We start from the raw sequence: 23,387 nt of genomic DNA on the forward strand, positions 1-23,387 counted from the left end.
CTGATGATAATTTGGGGTACAATGGATAAAATTGATTTTAAAAAGAAACTTAAAAATTAATACAAATTAATTTTAAGGAAATTCATTTCTTTTGAAATTTTTCTGAATATCCAGTTGAATTATAGAATGGTTTGTTTTGGAATGGACCATAAAGATCATCTTGTTCCAATCTCCCTACTGTGGGCAAGGCTGCTACCCACCAGCTCAGCTGCCCAGGGCCCCGTCCATCCCATCTGGCCTTGAACGCCTCCAGGGATGGGGCACCCACAGTTTCTCTGGGCAGCTTGTGCCAGTGCCATCACCCTCTGAGTAAAGAATTTCCTCCTATTATCTAGTCAAAATCTGCCCTCTTTTAATTTAAAGCCATTCCCCCTTGCTCTATCAGTATCTATCTGCCCATGTAAAAAGTTGCTTTCCCTTTTGTATGTAAGTCCCCTGAAGTACTGGAAGGCTGCAATGAGGTCTCCCTGGAGCCTTCTCTTCTGCATGCTGAACAAGCCCAGCTTGCTTAGCTTTTCTTCATAAGAGAATTACTCCAGCCCTCTGATCATCTTGTGGCCCTCCTCTGGATCTGCTCCAAGAACTCCATGTTGTTCTTTTGTTACGGACCCCAGGCATGGACACAGTGCTCCAGATGGGGCCTCACAAGGGCAGAGTAGAAGGGGACAATCACCTCACTTAATCTGCTGGCCAACCCTCTTTTGATGCAGCTTGGGATACACTGGATACAGTTGGTCTTCTGGGTTGCAAAAATACACTGCTGACTTATCTACCAGGACCCCCAAGTCCTTCCCCACAGCACTGCTCTCAGTGAGTTCTCCCAATCTATAGGCATACCTAGGATTGCCCCAACTCCCACATGCAACATCTTGCTGAAGGAGATTTCTGTTGAATATCATTAGGTTCATAAATTGGGAGAACTTACATTAAGATAAAAACTTAAATATATTTTACTGAAACAGTATAAATAGTATTCTACTTGTATGCACTTCAGTTCCTATAAAAGACTGTAGAAAGTAACTAGATTTGACAGTCACACCTACTGTAGGTATTGATTATTTTCTGTAGTGCAAACTAGGAGTCCTTTTAAAATTCAGAAGACAATTGGAATTTAAAAAACAAAAATATTTTTTTCTTGTTCCAATTTATGAGTAAAACTTTGTGTGAAAGGCTGAGGTCTGTCAGCTCAATAGTTTCACTACTCTTCACAGAAAACTGGTGGATGTTTCCCTAGCTACCCTACTACTTACACAGTAAAACATCATGTTTTTATTGTTTAATAAATTTAGCTGGCTGCATAAGATTTTGAAAAGTCTCCCTTCTTTTTTTTTTTTTTCCAATGTATTTAGTGTGTTTTAATTCAATATTTAAAAGCCAATGTTCTAATAAAATTCCAGTTTCTTTCCAAAAATAGCTTAACATGCTTTTCAGCTTTTAGTAAGATGTCATTGCTATTTTAACATCAAAAAATACAATTATTAGGTTAATTATTGTAAGTTAAGTTAGATAATTGCTGAATGTATATATAGTCTTCTGATTAGCATAAAGTAATACTACATTAAAGGTCTATCTATTTGCTGATTGTGGCATTTTAATCATTTCAAGCAATGAAAGAATTAACCTCCCAGCAGGAAAACAAATGAAAAAAATACTAAAGCAAGCTTTAAATTAATTGTTCAAATCAAGTTTTCTGTTTGATAATTTAAATTGGTTTATTTTGGATTAACATGTTCAGTTCATGATTTTGCTGTCTATTGAGTTCAAATGAAATTTTACTTGGAACACACAGATTTTATTTAACAAGGGATGAGAAAACGAATTTACTTACAGTCTTCTTATGCAGAGATCCACAAAATATCCGGGGAAAATGTGGAATGAGGGCAAGACTTCAGCATCATATGATTTGATTTGTTTAGACTAACTTGAAGCTTTTGCATCTGAAAAGCTTGCTGATGATTGTTCGGAAGCTTTCTGCTGATCCTATGGCTGTCCCAGTGTCGTGGTTTAACTTAGCAGGTTGGCTCAGCACCACACAGTCATTCACTCACTGCCTCCCTTCCCAGTGAGATGGTGGAGAAAATCAAAACATAAAGTAAAACTTATGGGTTGAGAAAATTATTTGCTAAGATAGAGAAGGCTGCAATGAGGTGCAATGAGCAAGGAAGTGACCATCCCTTTGTGCTCTGCACTGGTAAAGGTGTACCTTTAGTACTGTGTTCAGTTTTGGGCCTCTCACTACAAGAAAGACATTGAGGCCCTGGAGTGTGTTCAGAGGCTTACAGGCTGAGCTTGTTCAGCCTGGAGAAAAGAAGGCTGCGGAGTGACCTCACTGCAGCCTTTCAGTACCTAAAGGGAGCTTACAAACAGGAGGGGAATCAACTCTTTGATAGGGTAGATAACTGCAGGACAAGGGGAAATGATTTTAAGTTGAGGGAGGGGAGATTTAGCTTGGATGTCAGGGGGAAGTTCTTTACAGAGAGAGTGGTGAGGTGCTGGAACAGGCTGCCCAGAGAGGCTGTAGATGCCCTGTCCCTGGAAGTGTTCAAGGCCAGGTTGGATGGGGCCCTGGGCAGCCTGGTCTAGTATTAAATGGGGAGGTTGATGGCCCTGCCTGTGGTGGGGGGTGGAGATTCACGATCCTTGAGGTCCCTTCCAACCCTGGCCATTCTATGATTCTTTGATAGTTCTTATACTTGAATTCAGCCCCAGTACCAGGGCTGCAACAGCTCTGCTCATCAGGCATGGCTGTAGACAGGGCAGCAGCTGCCTGCCTGAAAAAGTATATACAGTTAATCTCAGGCTTAACATTTCTATTTAATAAAGAGATAAACAATCCTAGGAGGCTGTGCTGGACTCATTCTCAAGAGGTCATTTGATATCAGCATTAAGACTGGGACAGGTTCCAGTATGTGAATCAGCCAGGACAGGTGTTTATTTAATCCTCTGATGAAAGTTATTTTACAAACTTCCTTGTCTTGTAATTGTGTTGATTAAAACAGTAACAGTTACTTTCACACTTTCAGACAACCTGTGAACTTTCTTTTTCTTCCTCCAGTGGCTTTGAAGTATATATCTCTCTCTTGACTCCCGAAAGCATTCTAAATTTTTTGAAAAATTACATTTTTGCTTACTTTTACTCCACTAATCACACAAATATGTTTTCTGCAACCTTTCCCCATAGGTTGTATTTTCTTATTTGTTACCACAGTTGTTCTTCTTTAGACTTTCTACTTTTTGTCTACACTTCTCATTAAGTAGGCCCAGCATTTGACAAGAATCCACTAGCACTTGATGTAACCAAATATTTGCTTTATATGACTCAGACGGCAATCCAGTTGACCCATTCTGTTAATACAGTTGAGGTGCCATCATTACTTTTTGATTCATTTTATTGTGCTCGTGTCTTTCCTTTTGACTTGCCATGAATATATGTATTTTCAGTATTTGATTTCATACCCTGTATAGCACTCACCATTTCTTTTGACTGACTTTCGTGTTACTGATTTTAACCTCTGTCTCCAGTTCACTGAGGAATCTTGTAACTTTCGGTCTTTCTTCCAGGGTACTTGCAATCCCTTGATATAATTTACAAGTGTGATAAGCCTATTTTAGCTGTGTGACTTCCTACCAGATCTAGAAATCAGTTATGGGCCCTTTTCCTTCTTTGTTTTTGGCTTTGTGTCTATTTATGGATCTGTATAAGATGAGCAGATGACTGCAGACAGAAATTGATAATCACATTTATGGCAGTGAAGTGCTCCTCTTCCAGCACTTGTAGTCGCATTTAAGGTCCCAGCGGGAACCTTGGGAAGCTCTAGGAAGGAGCTGAAGGGCTTGAAGTGCTGCCTGCTTTGGGGCTGGATGCCCTGTGCGCCCAGCCTCAGGGTGCTTCCACTGCCTGCTGCACTGTATTGGTGGAACAGGCTGGCTTTAGGCATCTTGTTTTCCGTATTTAAAACATTTCATTTTCCAAGATCATCGTTTTTCTCTTGGCAAGCAGTCTAGCAAAGGCCATTAGAATTAAATGTATAACCATAGAAGTTTTCAGGGTTTCTGACAAGGCTATGTGTTTGAGAAGTTACAAATAAATTGTGGTTTCAGCGCTCTTTTTATATGTTTTTTTGCTCTGGGGAGGGCATCAGAGGCAAAAGGTAATAGAAATTTGTTCTCGCTGTACATGTTTTTGCAGAGCTTTCTGTTTGGAGGCCATTGAGGCTGGAGTTTGGCTTCAGGTAGCACCAGCTGCATGACCAGCAGAGGGAGTCCAGAATCATGATATATTTTTGACTGGGGAGTTGGGCTGATTATTTTGCTTTTAGAATGTAGAGGAGTTTTGTGACATTATTTGGAACGATGCTTGACTGCTTCCAACTTACTGTGATTATGAGGAAGAGCATAGCTGTAACCTTGAATTGCCTAATGTCCTTTAAATGATCTCATTGTAATAAGAACTTCTACTTTGGATGACTAATCAGTATTTTCTTTTCTTTCCTATGTTGCTGGTTGTTGCGACTCCATATCACTTCACAGAAAGTAAGTAACTTAAAAAAAAAAAAAAGGTTCTGAAATTGTGTGCATATATGTATACTATTCTTATGTTTGTATATATGTTTGCATAAAATAAATATACCAGCAGAAAATACTTTAAATACATACTAGAAGAGGCGACACTATAAATATATGACCACAATGGTTTAAAGAAGTCTTACCCAGTAGGTCATAAATGATATAGAAGTTCAGCATCTGAACGCTGTAGATGCTAAATATATTCCTCATGTGTAGGTTATGGCAACAAAACTTTCAGCATATTGGATTAAAATGTGTTATGGCTAAAAAATTTGCAGATATCAAGTTGTGAAGTAGAGTTTTTGTACCCAATTTGATTTTATCAAATCAAAATTGAACCAATTTGGAGTGTTTAGAAAATTTTAGTGAAGTTGTGCAGCATTTCACATTCAGAGATACTCATAGCCTTTTATTTGGCCATTCTTGGCTGCTCTATTAATATATGCCAGCAGCTCTGACAAGAGTGAGTATGGCCTTAGGAGAATTTAGAAAGTATGCAATAAGTATTACATACTAGCCTATGATTCAGACATCAGTCTGTGTCATGGGCTCTTTGATTGCTGGGTTTTCTAACCACTGTTCTTTGTGTTGTAATAGCATGTACTGTAAGCATGTCCATCACCCCTTGTGGGTAATAACTAGAAATTTTAAGGATGCCTGTGCTGACAGGATAGGCAAATGACTGCTTAGCATGGGTCAGAATAGCAGTGATAAAGGATGCCATGAGATTCCAGTTTGAGCTGCTAGCCAGCATCCGGATTATTATTTTGTTTACAGACATATGCAAGTCCACTTTTCAAGAAGAGTGGATACAGCCCCTTGGTCACAGGCAAAACTATTTCAGAATTGCAGATGTCTTTATGAAACAAGCATAGCAGTACCTCTTGGCTCAGTAGCTGATGCAGATTTCTTTGTAAGTCTGAGAGTAGTTTCTATTGTCCGCTTGCCAGTTGGCTAGACTTTGAAGATTAAGATATCTGCTGTGAACACAGTAGTGGTCATGAGATATTGCCAAATCCTCTGTTCTGGGTTCATTCATCATGTATCATTTTAATTGCTTAATGATATCTAAAAATAAGTGAGGGATCCAGAATTTCTATGTAGGTCTAGAAGGGTGAAGCAAATCACTACATACATGTATGCAGAGTTTTGTTTCTTGTTGATATATTGAGTTTGTCTTCCACTGCAGAGTCAGCAAGTTCTTTCTATCTTGCAGGGAAAGTCTTAATCTGTGATAATGTTTAACTGAAAAGATCCAAGACTGTGAGGGTCTAAACTGCCTCATGTTGTGTATGCTACCATATGGAAGAAATTATGCAGCTAGAACTGCTCCATTAAACACCCGTGTCTTTGCTTGTCAAACATTGATACAGTATGAAAAATGTGTAAAGAGAGGTATGCTGCATATTCCAAAACTTTTGAAAGTAATTGTTAAATTCAATTGAAATGGAATCTCTTAGTATCTTCTGTGCTACTGTTAGTAGTATCATTATAGTTCTGCAATACTTACTTTTGTATTATGTTACAGTATTATAATAAAACCAAATGTGGAATTAATTTTAATTTGCCTCCCAAAAAAGAAAAAGAAACAACAAAATTTTTTTAGAATTTTCATATTGGATGATCATATGTAGAATACTTATAAAATATATTTATGTTAAATAGCTGATGTGTTTATTAACAAGAACCATTTTGATTTTGGATGTAGTAATGTGATATATTGGGTGACCAATAGTAAATAATTTATATAGGACAGGGTGCAGTTATAAGGAGAAAAGGCTTCAAGCCTTAAGGAATCAAGACTTAGGTTGGATTAAGGAAAAGGTCTTTTACAGGGAGAGTGATGAGGCACTGGAACAGGTTGCTCAGTGGTTGATGCTCCATCCCTGGAGAGTTTCAAGGTGAGGCTGGATCAGCCCTGGGCAACCTGATTTAGCTGCACGTGTCCCTGTTTGTTGCATGGGTAATGGACTAGATCTTTAAAGGTACCTTCCAACTCCAAGGATTCCATCATTCTGTGATTCTACCACATGATCTTGCCATTAAACTTATATATGTACAGGAAGGATGAATCTTGTAACAGAGCTGTATTAACACAAAGCATCAGCATACTGTGAAAGAGGACAGTTTCAATGCAGTTTTATATTTAAAAAAGACCAGTCTTGTGAGTTTCAAAAAGGATGTTTTGTTACAACAACGCATTATAAAGAACAGTTGTTTCTGACGGACTTCTGAAGCCCTGATCTTGCCTTATAGCTGCGTGTATAATTAATGCTGAAATACTTAGCAGCACGCTAAATTTAATGCACAGGCATTGTTCCACTTAACCAAGTGGAATATATTTACGTGGCTCAAGATAAGCGCGTGTGCAGGCTGACGACCCCCAGGGAAGAAGCACAGTTTCAGAGTCAGTCCCAGAGTATGTGTTCAGCAGTCAGCAAACGAGGACAGAGATGTGACAGTGCAACCGTACATCTTGTACTAACATTTCATTTTAAAATTAAATTGAAATAAAACATTTCTGATAGCAACTTTTCACAGTTGTACAGGTGTATCCAGGGTAGAAACATTTGCATTCTTTTTCTGCTTTATCCGTGCATATTTAATAAAGAGATCTGTGTACAAGTACTCTTTTCTTCTTAACACATTATGTTTCTATTGAAATAGTCCCTTAACGTGCATTCCACAATGATATCATGTTTAATTACTACCTTGAGTAGGTCAGTCTCTTAATCTTTAAAACAATTCTAATTAGGAAAGATAATGCTTCACAGAATCGTATAAATGTGCTTATATTTATGTATGGTAATGCACACTGACCACATTAAGCCAGGAAAAGGCTTAACTACATATCACTTTTAATTTTAATGCATTCTTCCTTGGCTCCGTATTGTTCTTTTGTTGCCTTTCATCCTATAGGATGCAGCTGCCCTTGAACTTGGTGCTGTTTTGATCATTCATGTGCAGCAGCCACGTTGTCTGTAACATTTTAAAAATGAGGCTTCATGGTGTTATTTACGAAGTAATTTCACATAAATGTTTGGACTATGGTTCTCTTTAAATGTGGAGCTGGTTGCTGTATGAAGAAAAGCGTAATTATAATTCACAGACTTTTTGCCTCGAGCCTAGAGGACAGATGCATATGATTAAGTTTGAAACTGGCCTGTTATTGTAATGTAGATGTTTTCAGCGTTGAGAGAATTAAAAAAAAAAAAAAAGAAGAAGAAAAAAAAGAAAAAGGAAAAGGAGGGAAAAAAAAGCCAGGCAAGCATGATTTAAAAAAAAAAAAAAAAGCAGATTGAGGGAATAGTTTTACAAGAGGCGCTTAATCTTGGACTACTTTATTTTTTGCACAATTTTATTTTTCAGTGGAACTTCTCCATTAGCTTGCCTGAATGCAATGCTTCATACTAACACTCGTGTAGGTGATGGAACATTCTTCAAAATCCCTGGGAAGTCAGGACTCTACGCTCTCAAAGTAAGTTTAAATGCTGTGAATAGAAAGTACCTCATGCTATTAATCCTCTTTATGAATGTTTCAATAGATAGAAAAGTAAACAGATTAGATTCTTTGGAGAGGAAATGACCTGATAGTCCTACTAACTGCTTTCAGATGTCTTTTAAAAGGATTTATAATGAAAGTAAACATTGAATGTTTTATCCTAGAAAGCGTATACATGTTCTTGACTTTGGCATGTAGTATAAAAAACATGCAGCTTAACTAAAATGCTTTTTTATAGAAAATTTTTCATAGTTGTTCACAGAAAAGCCACTGTTTTATGAGCAGTGAAATCAAGATAATCACAGACTTTCTTGTTAAATAATTTATTGATGTTTGATTTTTGAATAGTGAAAAAATTGATTGTGAGTCTAATAAAAATCAGCATTAAATTTTCTGCTTGCATCATTAGTTTTGACAAGGAATATAGTTATAGTAATGGAGTTTTGCCTTTGTGCTATTTCTTTTCTGCTTTATTTTTCTTTCTCGGTGTGTATCTGGTGATTTCTGTGGATGACGTTTTTTTATTATCCATGATCGAACTTAGAGTGGCTTCACAATCAAACTGGAGGAATGTGAAGCAGAGAAGAGAAACTCTCTTAGAGAAGAGAGTGAGATTATGTGTTTGGCTGCCTAAATGTAGTAAATTAAAATTTGAAGCTGGGGGGAGTAAAAGGAAGGCTCTTTTGTAGTTTATGGCAAACAAATTGCATGTAAGAATTTAAAAACATAAAACCATGTAGATTTGTTTGCTCCTGATAACTAAAATTCTGTACCTGAGATTGAATTAATAGGTTTCCATTTCTTAATTTACTAAAATAAATGCTGTTGTTTTGCTTTAAATCTGGAGATATTCTTGGCACAAATCCAAGCATTCACAATCACTTCCATGCTTGTGAGCTCCAGGTTGCTTTCGCTATTTGAATTCAGGAAACCGGCAAAAGCTAAAAAGAAACATTAAAGGATTTGTGTTTTGCTGCAGCATTCTGGACACTCACTCAAAGACTAGGATTTTTAACAGCCAAACAAGGCTGTTTCTGTTAAAATAATTTAAAAAATAAAATAAGAAGTGGAAGAACTAGCATTTTATTTGACAGTTTTTAAACATAGAGTATGTTTTGACTTCACAAAGTAGCTTTTTTGGTTTTACTTTGCAAGTTGCTTCATGAAAGTCTGTTTTTATGTTTTTCTCTGGTGTAACTCACAAGCATATCTCATTTCATTTCATTTTTTTTGAGATATAAGCATATGAGTATACTGCAGTAATCTATTTTTGGAGATGCAGCAGGATCATATCGGATTTTTTTCTTGTTAATTTTAGTTTTCTTTTTCATTTTATCTGTAGAAAGAAGAATCAACATGCCCTACTGATGGGACATTGGATTTAGGATGTGAATCTGAATTAGATGGCACTGAAATGGCTGAGACAAACAATAATAATGGAGAAGAAAATGGTGGTAGGTGCTTTAATTTCAATATTAGAGAGCATGTTTTAGGAAAAGAGTATTGTTTACCTATGATTTTCCTGGTGTGGTTTCTAAAGAGTATATTGTTGTTTTGCATGCACTAGACTATTTTTGAGTGTCCTCTTATCTTTTGTGGCCTTATAAAGAAATCAGGAATGCCAAGTGTCTTAATTTGTCTCTATTCTGTCAAAAGCAATGAGTATGCTGTTAGGTGTGTACTGAGTAGATAGGTTTTTGGTTTAACATTTTTTGTTCTAGGTCCTGTAGCTATTGAGAAATTTGCCCTGTTAGGCTTCAGACTTGCAATAAGCAGACGCTGGTGTACTTTGCTGGCGTACCTTAGTATGGGCAAGTAGGGTCCCTCAGTACTATTCTTGGCTACAAGACAAAGTTTTATATATTTTTTTTTTCTTTCAGATTCTCCTGGATACCATGTTTGTATAAAAACATGTGGAAATTTTGAATCTTGCCTGTGCATTTTTTTTTCTTTGAAATAATGACAAACAGAAATATTGTAGGCGCTTGAATCATGGAATCATAGAATGGGCTGGGTTGAAAAGGATCACAATGATCATCTAGTTTCAATCCCCCTGCTTTATGCAGGGTCGCCAAGTACTAGACCAAGCTACCCAGAACCACATCCAGCCTGGTCTTGAATGCCTCCAGGGATGGGGCCTCTCTGGGCAACCTGTTCCAGTGCCTTAGAAAACATTTTTTTTTTTATTTTCTAAAGGTAACAATTGCTCATAAAGAAAACATGTTTTTTCAGTCGTCTAAAATGACTTGCAAGTAATATAAATGAATATTCTTATTGGAGGTACCCTCACGTAATGCTTGTGAAGTGATCTCTTTACACAGAAAAGGGGATTTGCAGGGATTCTGAAATAAACTTTCCCTTTATCAGTTCTCTTCTGCCCACCTGCTTAGAAACTGACCCACTGCTGGGCACAGTTTGCAGCCTTCTGTTTTGGCTGACTTCATGTATGCTGAGGTGTCCTGTTTACAACTACGACATGAAAAAGCTCCGTTCTTGGATTATTTTTTTTTTTTTCCTACTACAGACTTCCTGTTTGATCTTGGATGACTTGCTTGGCTTCTATGTTATAGCTGTGCAGGGCAGATACTGTTAAATATTGCTCTTTAGTAGCAATGAAAAATCACAACATGCTCTATGATAGGAATAAAAGAATGACGTAAGCCAGATTGCTTTGAATCTCCTGGTGAAGTTATGAAGCTTGACTGAAAAACAACAGTCATGAATTATTAAATAGCTCTACTATTTTTTTGCAGTTATAAATTAGACTGTGCATGTGCACTGTTTCTATGCTTATGCAGTCTACACTGAATGTATAAAGTGTATTTGTACTTTATTTGTGTTGTGTTTATTGTGTATTTGTGTTTCTTCAATAATTCCTATGTAATACTCAGACAGTAAGTTGATGGATACTTCTTTAAGTCACAGGAAGAATCCAGCAAGGAAAAACAGCTAGATAGCAAAAGTAGATATTACTTCTTATGAACAAACAAAAATAGTGGCAAAAACACAGCAGCTATATAGGAATAATAGAATGTAAATAATGGTACCAGAATAGCGGAAGTAAAAACTTGTTGGGTTTTGACTGTGTGGAAACTGCATGCTGTATTCACAGTTTGCAGTAATAAAAATCATTCTAGCACTTATGGTGATGTAAAAAAGCAGCTGCTAAAATGAAACATTTTAAACTATTTAGGATCTAGCAGTCATTTGCACCTAGACTGTTTTTACAGCTTAGAACTTTTCCTCGTATTTTCTCTTCAGCAAATGTTGAAAAAACTGAGTCTACATTGTATTTAGAAAGGCCAGGACTGCGTGAGATCAATATGGAATTGAAGACAGCATATCTTGTATCAGCCAAGTGATACAAGAGATTAGTTTTGTCAAACATGCTTGGTAATATGTTTTCTTGAGACTGAAAATTTGTTGGTAAAGTCATCTATATCTATATATATATATGTATATATATATTTAGAATTCTGTTAGGTGTGCACACAAGAAGACTGCGCAACCATTCAACAAGACCTGGACAGCCTGTAGAATTGGGCAGGGAGGAACCTGTTGAGGATCAACAAGAGCAAGAGTCGAATCTTGCACCTGGGAAGAAATAACAGCATGCATCAGTACAGATTAGGGGATGATCTGCTCAAGGGGACCTCTGTAGAGGAGGACCTGGGTGTTCTTGTGGGAAACAGGTTGGCCATGAGCCAGCAGTGTGCCCTTGTGGCCAAGAAGGCCAATGAGATCCTGGGGTGCATTAAGAAGAGCATGGCCAGCATGCCAAGGGAAGTGATCCTCCTCCTCTTCTCTGTCCAGAAGCCATATTTAGACTACTGTATCCAGTTTTGGGTTTCCCAGTTCAAAAAAGACAGGGATCTCCTAGAAGGAGTCTAGCAAAGGGCCACAAATATGATAAAGGGCCAGGAGCATCTTCTGTATGAGGAAGGACTGAGTAAACCAGGTCTCTTCAGCCTGGGGAAAAGAAGATTGAGTGGGGAATCTGGTTCATGTTTATAAGTACCTAAAGGGAAGCGGGAGGCAAATGGATGAAGTAGTACGTAGTGATAGGATAAAGCCTAAAACTTGAAGATAGGAAGTTCCATACAAACATGAAGAACTTTTTAACGTAAGGATGATGGAGCACTGGAACAGATTGCCCAGAGAGGTCATGGAGTCTCCTTCTCTGGAGATATTTGAGGCCCGTGTGGATGCCCACATGTGTGACCTACATACAGTAGGGTAACTGCTTTAGCAGAGGGGTTGGACTTGATGATCTGTTGAGCTCCATTCCAACTCCTGCAATTCTGTGATTCTGTATATTTTCAGTGTACGCTTGCCTTAAAAACAGCAGCATGACAAAGAAAAGCAGCCAGTTCTAAGTGGATTGAAAATTACAAGTTATTAGTTCTGCAGAGGAGAAGGAATCACCATCCAAAATGGTGTTCTTCTGAGAATGTAATTTGACCCCTTTTTATTCAAGACATTTATTGATACTTTTTGAAAAGTATAAAATCTTTACTGGCTAAATTTATTGATACTATACAACATTGAGACCTCTTGATTGCCTTGTAAATGGTTATAGTTGGACAACATGAGTTTTATTGGAATTTAAAGTAAATCATAAAGGTCATATTTGTGCAGTGGAGATATATAGCCAATAAGTCAGCAAATGTGAAAATCATTTAAAGATCAGAGTAGGAAATGAATTGAACACAAATGAGATGCTTTTGCTAATTAGTCTAATGCAGTTCTTGGACTGTAAATCCGATAATATTGATTAAGGGATATAGTAGGTATAGTGTTTGTTCTGAGCAGCACTAGTTAAATGATTATTAGTGTATTGCATTCAGTTGATCTGTAGGAAAGAATTAAGAAAAGTAGGAAAGAATTTAGAAAAGTAGTATAAGAACTCCTGAGTGAACAAATACCTCCGTTGCTTTGAGAAATTGAAGAGTGCCGGTTTAGTTTATAAAAAATGAGGAGATGAGTTGATCAGTTTGTAAATATTTCAGAAATGCTATTTCTATAGAAAATATTTAATCTGGAAGAACAAATCTGATGAAATGTGCATTAGTTTAACTAGATTTTTTTTCCTTTCAGGAAAGTATTCTGTGACATAAAAAATAAATTAAAAACATCCAGTATGAAAAACTCTTTATGAAAAACTCTGACTTGTATTTTAGAAAAGGTCAATAGATATAACAACTCCTTTCAGCCTCAATACATGTGATACATATATAATAGTGGACATTGTTTGCACATCGTATTCTTGGTTGTCTGACTGTGTTTTTTAACTTGCTTGTGTCCAGTGTGATAAAGTCCAAAAGTCCCAGTTCTGACAGAGTGGTCAGATGTCAAAAGATGTTGTCAGTGAGGGTCTAAACAGTGCCTCTTTAAAGTTATTTGGTTGGAATCTGAGTATGAGACCCTCACAGATGAACTTTGGCCACTGCTTCGGTCCTTTTGTGGGCACTTAGATGAGTCTTAAGCTTTCTGTCTAAAAAGTACTAGCTGACTTTCAAACAGAGAAGAATCACAGCATTCCCCTGTAGGCAGAGTATAAATGCAAGCTACTGAACAATTTTATTAGCATAATGCTATAGAAATTTCTCACAGTTATAAATACGTGACTTGGCAAAAGCTCCAGGCCCACATCAGCACTGCTGAACTGATAATAAAAGAAGCCACACCTCGGGGCTTTGCTGATGCTGTGGAGAAATCTCTCCTCTTTCCCCACCATCTTCCAAGGCATGTGTTAAAGAAATACTATGTTACAGTTGATTTTGTGTGGAATGGGAATTCTACAGAGTGTCTCTAATACTTTTCCGTATCTTTTTAGAAATTCTGTTTTACTCAAAGACAGGGACAGCATGTAAAGACACAGTAAAAGATTTAAAATCACAGTCTCCATTGCCTGGAAAAATGATGACTACATTTTTTTGCCCGTCAAGAGGATGTTCTTTTCTTAAAAAAACATTGCTCCCTGGGGTTTCTGAAGCCAGACATAATCCATCAGGAGTGGAGAGCAGCTGTTAAAAAGTTGTCTTCGCCCACAGCAATGGGATGCGCCATAACATTGCTGTGGTGGAGGCCAGCTTTCCTGCATGGCCTTCCTTCACCAGGCCCAGCCCAAAGTGGGCACCTGGTGTTTGCCCAGAGCTGAGCAATGTCATTTCCTCTGTGAGGAAGGCTCTGTGGTTTTCCTAAAACTGGAAGTTCTTCAATTGCAAAAATAGAATGGCAGAATTAATTCTTAGGCAGTTTTTTGTTGTTGTTGTTGTTGTTTTTCTTAGAGGTAGTAGTAGATGGATGATGGAGGATCAGATTCTTGCAGAGTCCTGAAATTTTATCTTTGTAACTGCTATGCTCTTGGACAGCTTGTGCTTTTTGGACTAGGAAGTTGCTAGGATTACTCCTGTTGTGACAAATGAACGTTCACCAATATTTGAAAGCTGAATCCAAGTTTCGTATTCAGTTATTTTTCTGAGAATGAAATTTCTGGCACAGTCCAGGGAAATCTGTCATCCTCAACTTGTTCTCCCTTGTAAGTGATGCTGCTGATTCTGCTGAGTATGTCTGTTGTGCATGGCAATGTCTGCTGCGAGGTAGGGTCTTCTCAAAGCAGGAGAGTGGCAAAGAGGGTAGCAGCCTGAACATACTGAGTTTGGTATGACACTTGAAAGAAAGAGACAGAAAGCAACACTTTTTTGCTGCTTGTTTTTTTTTGTTTTTTTTTTCTTTTTCATCTCCCCAGAATTAATTATAGAAGTTTTGTACCCAGGACCAGAGTTTAACTTCTGTTTGTTTCATTGCCACTGCATGAGTCATAAAAATGAGAAGATCCTGTAGAGCTTGAGGGAGGTCTTCTCATCTGCTCTCTTTGCAGTACAGTAAAGTTAATGAAGCCTTAGAAATTGGTGACTTAGTGATGATAGACTACATTTTTAGTGGAAAATGTTGACTTCTTTTGGAATAAGATTTTGTAGTTTTCAAAGATTTATGAAGTGTCTAGGCACAAAATTCTCCTCAGGTGATGATGTGATTCAGTGCAAACTACTATCCTAACAGGATATTTAATGTCCCCTTCCAAAATATATGATTGAATGTTATTTATCATTTCATGCTGGAAGTATTGCTTTTTAGAAAGAATATTATAGACACAGTCTTAGCCTTGATATATGCTTCTGGTTTTGCTTGCACTGGTGAAGCTGTGCAATTAACTAACTCCCAAATGGGTTTTCTTTTTTAAAAGCTGACGGCAACAGTCAAGTTCTGAATTGTTCAGATTTTGTAAGTTGGGCTCTAGAGATCAAAGAGTGATGGAGGTGAATTACTTGATACATCTGTGTTGGCAAAGCATGACCATATATGTCAATAAAAGTATAGATCTGTGTCACCCAAAGAAAATAATGAATTTAATGGATATTTTAGAGGCAGTTTTTGTGTACTTGTTTTCCTAAGGGACTGTTAAGTTTCATATCTCCAGAGTGTGTGCATACATTTTATGCTTGAGGTAGGGCTATAGTCTTCAGCATATGGTAGCAATATTAATTTGAGTTTTGTAATGTGGCTATTAGCAAACAATCCTTCTCATCTGCTGTGGTTTCTATTAAAAAGAAGGAAGTGAAATGCTGTTGATTTTACTGGTTTGATTTTAAATAAGTATCATCTGTCTGAAATCAGAATTAATTGTGCTATTTATTTGGGGAAAATAAGCCCCTTAAAGCACTCCAGAAACTTTTCTATCCTTTCAGTTACATAAATCTGTTTATAATTATTCCTAATAAATTTCAGTGACAGCGCGACCAAATAATTAGATTGTATTCCTACAAAAGAGTGTTTCTTTGAAGAAACACAATCTTCTATTATGTTTTCAGCAGGTATCATATTTTTAGTGGTTTTTGTTGGTTGGTTGGTTGGTTGGTTAGTTTTTTTTGTTTGTTTGGTTTGGTTTGGTTTTTTTGGGGGGACGGGGGAGAAATAATAGCAGGTAATATAAAATTACTGAATCACTTCATAAAATTTGAAATTGAAAGGTAACATTGTGGATTTTTATAAATCACAACTTTTCACAGTAATTACCAAAACTGGTCTTGGAAAAATGGAAGAGAGGAGGTTATTTTATCTGGAAGTTGTCTAAAACATTTTAACATGCTCTTTTTGTTAAGGAATTCTAATTTTGTCATTCATGTTAACACTCTCTGAGCACTCACTAAAGAGGTCTTATCTTCAGAAACCCAGCTGCTCTTCCAGCTCATAACCTAACATTTTATGGCTTAATAGTTGCTTTTTGCTTTATTCCTTCACTCATTCCTGGTCCTTAAAGAAGCTGATTTAAAGAATGGAGCCTAATTATTCTTTACTAGATGGAAATGCCTCCTGTGGGCTTAAAACGGCTCATTCTCTTTTTCTACAGTAGCAATAATTGTGAAGTCTTTTTATTTGCTACCCAAATATTTTTCCTTCATCTGTTGCATTCTTTCAGGATTCTTTTTTTTGTTCCTCAGCATCAAATTTATTTTTAGCATTCTTCACTGATACAGCTTTTCAGCACAGATCTGATAATATTAATGAAACTTCAGAGCTTATGGAGAGAGCAGCTCCAGCTTTGCAAAGTTGTATTTATGAGAGCTGCTTCAAAAGTAATGCCTTCTGTTTTTATTATGTTGGTCCACAATATCAGAGGCAGACGTGCTATTGCAAGTAGGCGTTGAACCGTCCCACCAATGTCCTATTACATGTAGTTGCCATACAGATGGCAGTAGAGAGAGAGTCTGACACAATGGTGTCTGACATGGAAATGTGTATGAAACAAAGGTGTGTCATTGAATTCCTCCACGTGGAAAATGAGGGCATCCATTGACATTCGTCAACATTTGCTGGATGTTTATGGAGATAAAACAGTAGATGTGAGCACAGTGAGGCAGCAGATACGGATTTTTGTGAGTGCTGCATGCAGGCTGTTGTTCATCACTGACAAAATGAGTAGCTAATGGTGTTGAGTATGTTGAAAAACAGTGTTTTATAGCTAGAATTTGGTTTAACAAAGAATGTTATTGTGCTTTTTGTATCTGTAGTGGTTTCCATGGAAGTAAATAGGATGCATTACTTTCAGGGTGACCTACATATGCATAGAGACCACATACATACGTATCAAGAACTCTTCTTGAATTTGTTTTTATTTTCCTTTGTTCTTTGCAGAAATACCTGCTCCACTTATTTTATTTTTTTGTTTGTTTGTTTGTTTTTCCCACTAGGAACATCAGTGTTCACTTCAAACACTTCTGTTATATTTTTCCCTTTTTTTCCACTTCTAACTCATGCAGAGAAAAGCAGTTGGATCTTATCCATTTAAGTGAACAAATAAACACAATTTTCTGTGGTCACAGCCTTCGCAATATACTGAGATTTTGTTACAGTTTGATTTAAATCATTATGTAGCATGACTTATGTAAGAATAAATTTACTAGTTGTCTCGTATTTAATTTCCTAATGAAAGATTAATTCATAGTGTCTTTTAAACAATAAATATATTGATTTGTCTCTAAATAAAGCTTGTATAATAATTTGGGGATTATTTTGTGCTAATTGGGAAAATAGACTGCATAAGCCATTAAACAATTATATAAATTAACATCATGTATTTAAATTTGCAGTGTTTATATTCTTCTATTTCTGGAAAACAGTCTGTAATATCTCTTATTTACTATAGATGGTTAGGCTTTTACCCATCATTTGTATCAAGCTGTTTTTAAATGGAAATGGAAATTGAAGTAAAACATGGAAAACAATGTTTAAAATAGATTTTTACTATTTTAAGCTACTTAATATCTGAAGGAAACTGTTTTTAATGTAGAAAATATACTTTAGAAAGGCAACTAATTTGTTGTTAATAAATGAAGTTGCCTTTCTCTAATCACCATGTCATTTTAAATGTGTTAAGCTGTGGCTTTCAACCTCGTGTGCCTATTTCTTTAATTATAGACTACAGGAAGAATTACTTTCTTCCCTACGTGTTTGTTTTTTTCTTCAAGAATCTAAATAATTTGGAGTTGCAGTAAACTGAACTGCTATCCAGTGGTACTCCTTCTGTACATGCAGAAGAGATTATGGCTATGTAAGCTGGTTTATTATTTCAGCAGGTTTTAGTCCCGGTTGCGTCACCAAGCAGAACGAGGCTTGCTTCTTGATTTAACTTAATTGTCAAAGTTTTAAAGAAGCAGAAGCAAAAGGAAACAATACACGGATAGTGTTCTTATGCAAAATAGAAGTAATGATAGAAATCAGAAGTACTGCCTCTGATAGACCTTGCCACAGTTTCATTTTTCATTTAACTTAAAGAGTTTATGAACAAAAGCACGAAATCGGTGTAGGACCACGTTTACATTTATTCCCTCACTGTATCATGAGTTTGACGCTAACAGTGTCAGTGTTGAGCATCATCAGTTAGTGTTGCCAAATCTTTCCAAAATTAACTTTGTCACCAAAATAAACAGGGGACACACTTGGATAATGTTCAAAATCAATGTCATGAAAATCACAATTTCCCACTTAATCAAAAAAGTAAATGGAAGTTTCAGTCACACTGGAGGACGAAAGTACATTCTTCATGATAGGTCATGTGGTATCATCTCTTAGGAGAGAGTATTATATACATGATAGTTTCCATTCTTCAGGCATTTTTCAATTTGTTCTCCTTAACTTTGAGATGTGTTCTTGCTCTTTTTCTATTTTTAATTCAGTCCTTTGAGTCTCTTAGTCTTTGCCAGAAAACAGTAAAAATATCTGTGAAAAAAGAAACAAAGCAAAAACTGAGTAATTTGAAGTGTCAGATTTTTGTTTTTGGTGTAGGTGTTCTGTATCTCAGGAGCTTCACTATTGCAGTGATTTTGATTATATAAAATAGCTATTGTTTGTTTTCTGCTGACAATATACTGCTCCTTCAAGTTGTCGTTTTTGATTGTAAGCTTTGCTCATTGTGTGGAAAAGATTGATTCTAACGTAAGCTTGGAAGCTGTTTTGTGTTGCAGCTTCTTTGTATATTCTTGACAAATGCTTCAAGTACATGGAAGAAAGTCGAAAATATCGGTTAAAAATCTTGTGAAAAAATTGAATTTCTCTTATCTGCTAATGAAAATTTTTAATCTAATATGAAAATTATCTTGATATAGTCCCAATAAAACAGAATATATTCTCTGTTTGTGAGGTAAGTATTAATTAGTTTTTCTTTCAGCATGGAAATGTTTAATATCCCATGCATCTTATGCTGCCAATTAAATATTGATAGCCAAATTGTCTCAATTCTTTTTTCTTACAAACACAAAGAAAAAGCCTTTAAAATATTTATTCTGTGAAATAGTGCTAGAGGCAAGGGATCTGATGTGCTCCTTCAGTTCTCTGCACATGCTATTGAAGGATGGAAGGAGAAAATCATACATGAAGAGAAAGTTTGGGCTATAACTCCTTGCACATCTGTGCAGCGTTTGCATGTCCTCAGAGTTCTGTGGTAGCTACACCACGTAGGGCAGACCTGGGCATCACAAAGGAAGCATGTCAGCATGCACAGTGGTGTAGGGCAGCCAGACTCAAACTGAGTCTGAGGATGAGGGAAGAAGAAAAGTGTTCAGCTTCTGGATTCATGCTCATTCTGTTTTAGCTGGGCTGTCTTAAGCACTACTAAGAGTAATGGTAATGCCAGGCATTAAGAGTGGAAAGGTTTTTACAGCCCTTTTAGTCAAGCTTGCTGAGTGTTGTGATTAACAGAATGCTCCAGGCATTCATATCAGTTTAGTAAAGCTGGATTTTTAGAAATAATTTGTGATTTTTCCTTTTAACTGGGAGACTTTTCTGTGTCTCAGACAACGTGTAGTCAAGAGGCTGTTTAAAGCAAGTGCTATTTATTTATTAAAGCATGTATTATTAAAAGGACTGATGAACAGCAGTGGGTATTACCTGAGAGACCAGTTTTCCTCTTTTCAGGATATTTCAATTTACCCATTAAACAAGCGTGTGTTCTTACTTTTGCCAAGAGTGGAACAAAATGGAGTAGTCTGGCTCCTAAGAAGCCAGTGCTATTTCTAGAGCACAGGGTCATCAGTGTCTTCTGTATGTAAAAGTACACATTCAGAACTGCAGAATTCATTAGAAATGACTTGATGAAGAAGAAATTTTTGCCTGGCTTCTGTATGAGGACCCTTGTTCGACTCCTTCAGTTACCTTCAGGACCCAACAGGCAAAACCTGTAGTCTCCAGAGCTGCAAAGAAAGAGCCTGGGGAGACACTACTAATTGTGAAGCAACACTTTCATTTACACTGTGACCAGATTCTCAGCTCGTTTCGACCTCAAGATTAGTTTAATTTCATAGCACAAGTGTTTTGTTTTCCAGGTGCTTGCTATTTTTTTTTTTCTCTTTTCTTGGGACTCTTCAAGAAGGATACAGAGAAGATAACCTCCATAACAGTATTCTTTTTTTTTTTTTTTTATAAAGTTTGCCCAAAGCAGACATCTGAAGAATTGTCTTCCAATCGTGATTCGAGCCTTACAAATGCACCAGTGCAAAGCAAGCTAGTATCTTCCTTCCAGCAGCACACAAAGAAAGCACTTAAGCAGGTAAGCTCCTGCTGACTGCAGGTCAGTTGGCTGTCCTCCACATGGGTGTCTGATATGAATGTGAGAATGCGACATCAGCAGAATTTCAGGGTATTTCTGAGAGGATTTGTAGGGTTTTGTTTGATGGTGCATTGCAAGGTTTTTTTATGTTTATTTGTTTACCAATCCTGCCATTTACAGTGTTTTTGATGTTTTCTTAAGTACTTTGCAAGAAAGCAGAATTGTTTGTATTAATCACATCCCAGGTTTTTTTATGTAAGCACTTATCCTGAACATTTTATGAGGCTTAAAATAAAACAAAGATTTTGGAGTAAGTTCTACAGATAGTAAGAATCTGGATGTACTTAATTATGGCTGTAGTTGCTCTTCAGTTTTCCTTTATGGCCTGCTTAATAATTCTTTTTCATACTAAATCTGACACTACAATGTGTATGAGTGGGATTGATTTTGGTTTTTGGATAACCTCTGATTAGGATGATTTAGGCTGCAAGTAACATAGTAAAACTTCACAAAAGTAACTACATATTAAAAATCAGTTATTAATAGAGTATAACTATGAAATTTATTTTTCAACAGTGCCAAATTAGTTCAGCTTACAACAGGGCAAATGAAAAACTAAAAAAAAAAGATAATTAAAAAAATGTATCATCTCCTCAATTTTGAGTTTGTAGAAATCTGTTTTAGTCACGTAAATATTGTAAAAAATGAAATACAACTTCTTAAAAACATTAGTTTGATGAGATGTCATTGCTTTTATTTTTCTTGTAACTCCTCTCTTAGTTCTGTTTAACTGAGGTACAATATTTCACAGGGTAGTTTATTACAGAGTTGTTGATTTAGGCTTAAGTTAAGGAAAGCCTGTCTGTGTTGCCTTCTTGAAATGTTTAAGTATTTATACTTAGGTTTTCATGGAGTCTGAGTTTAAATCCACTAAAATTAATAGACTGGTATTATTCACAGCAGATTTTCTTGTACTCACGCATTCTGAGGACTGGTGAGGATTCTTAGATTGGGGTCTCACAACTGTTTGGTCAGGAAAGTTAAACAGTGAGCAAAAAGCAACTCACTAGCTGCATGATCACTGAGAGAACTACACGCAACTCTTTGGAAATTTGTGTATGGATTCTTTGTAATTTATGAATTTAGGTGTTGATGGAGCAGGGGAAGGGAAGGAGGGAAAAAAAAAAAGAGCAATTCAAGATGAATAGCAGTGAGAACAGCTTAAAAAAAAAAAAAGCAAACTAATCAAAATAGCTTAATTAATGTAAAAAGTCATAACACTGATGGAAATCATTGAAAATATTCCCTAAGGCGACAGGGTTAAAGCACCATCTGAAAGTTAAGTAATCAATAGCAAGAAATCAGTTTTAATTAAGTTGATAGTAATTAGATCTTGTACTTCAGAGTATGAGATTATTAGTTCAGCTATCAGTAAAATGTATTCTCTGTGTTCACTGTGGAGTGGTAGAGGATTTTACCTTTGTTTTACTTTTTCTCGAAAGTTTCAGGTGCTGGCTACTGCCATATGCATGCTGCAGATTTGATTTAATTTGATATGGTAACAGAGAAAAATGAATTTCAGCAGTGATTTAATGTATAAAATTACTGTGGGAATTTTATTCTTTTACTTTCCGATCTTTCTGTTGCTTTCGTGGATACGTAACACAAAAATTTGTACAGATGACAGCCTGGAGTACATTTAAATGTATAAAAAAATCAGGCAGTTGGATCCAATAGTCTTCTATTGATACCAACTTACAGGTTCTGTGCTAAAGTAACAAAAGATGAGCCAACAGCCTGCTTTCAGCAATATTTATGCTGTATAATCATATATATACATACTTTACTAATGTCAGTAAGAGGTCTTCCCTAGCTATTGTGGTTTTTCTATTACTTAACAGTCTTCATGGAATGAAAATCTACAAAATAATTTTTCAACCCATTTCCTACTCAATTTATTCAAAAACAGTGAGTTCTGATTAGCTTGATTTTGTGTGTATTTCTTTTGTTGTCCATTAAAATTGAAGAGGGGCAGGTTGATAATGTGAAGTACGCCTGAAGATCTGAGCTTGAATCAGCAGGTTTTTTCCACTGTTTATCTACTTGTTAGTCACTGTGGTCATGTCATTCTCTTTAAAGTGTTATACTGGATTTACAAATGATTTCATTTTTAATGAATTGTAGAGATATTCCTGGGTGTAGGTTGCAAAGAGCAATCTTATGTTTCCTTGTGACCGCCTGCATTTTTAGGATGTTCTCTGAATCAAATTGGTCATGACAATGAATTTCTTGAGCTATGCCAGCAGCTTGGAGGAAGGGGCATTTTCTGAGCCCTGGCTCTTGGTCTTGACTTCTCTCAGGTAGCAGTGGATCTGGGAGTGCTTCGCAGGGGGTAGGGAGGTTCACAGATCCTGTGGACTCTCAGAAGGTCTGTGTCACACTTCAGACCTTATTTCATCACACTTAAAAGCCTGGGCTGCCATTTTGTTCTGGAAACCTTATAGCTTCACAACCTTCCATAGTGTCATTTTGCTGGAAGAAGTATTTCAATTGTTTCACCATCGATTGTATTTCATGCTGCTTATTTCATTTTTGAGGAAGTTTCACTTTTGCTCCTGCATAGTTGCAAAGTCCAAAAAAATAGTTCCTATTCATGTTAGTTTAGACAAAAGACTCTGGTGTAGAGCTGTCTTTTATGCTCATCTTTCTGAT

General features: G+C 36.5%; 1 protein-coding gene across 7 annotated transcripts in view; it reads left to right on the top strand.

Annotated features, from left to right (window-relative positions):
• ASXL3 (ASXL transcriptional regulator 3) overlaps positions 1 to 23,387 on the top strand; it is a 128,253-nt gene that overhangs the window by 50,448 nt on the left and 54,418 nt on the right. For 5 of the 7 annotated variants that reach the window (XM_090137514.1, XM_090137515.1, XM_090137516.1 and 2 more), the window contains 3 exons: positions 7,936 to 8,044; positions 9,411 to 9,522; positions 20,554 to 20,675. In XM_090137514.1, coding sequence (XP_089993640.1) covers positions 7,936 to 8,044; positions 9,411 to 9,522; positions 20,554 to 20,675 — 343 coding nt within the window. Of the gene's footprint in view, positions 1 to 5,771; positions 5,962 to 7,935; positions 8,045 to 9,410; positions 9,523 to 20,553; positions 20,676 to 23,387 lie in introns of those variants that run through there. The other 2 variants (XM_090137518.1, XM_090137513.1) reach the window with 2 other exon arrangements.

This window comes from Phasianus colchicus, chromosome 3 (assembly GCF_987193195.1).
Source record: "Phasianus colchicus chromosome 3, bPhaCol1.hap1.1, whole genome shotgun sequence".
Classification (NCBI taxonomy): Eukaryota; Metazoa; Chordata; class Aves; order Galliformes; family Phasianidae; genus Phasianus; species Phasianus colchicus.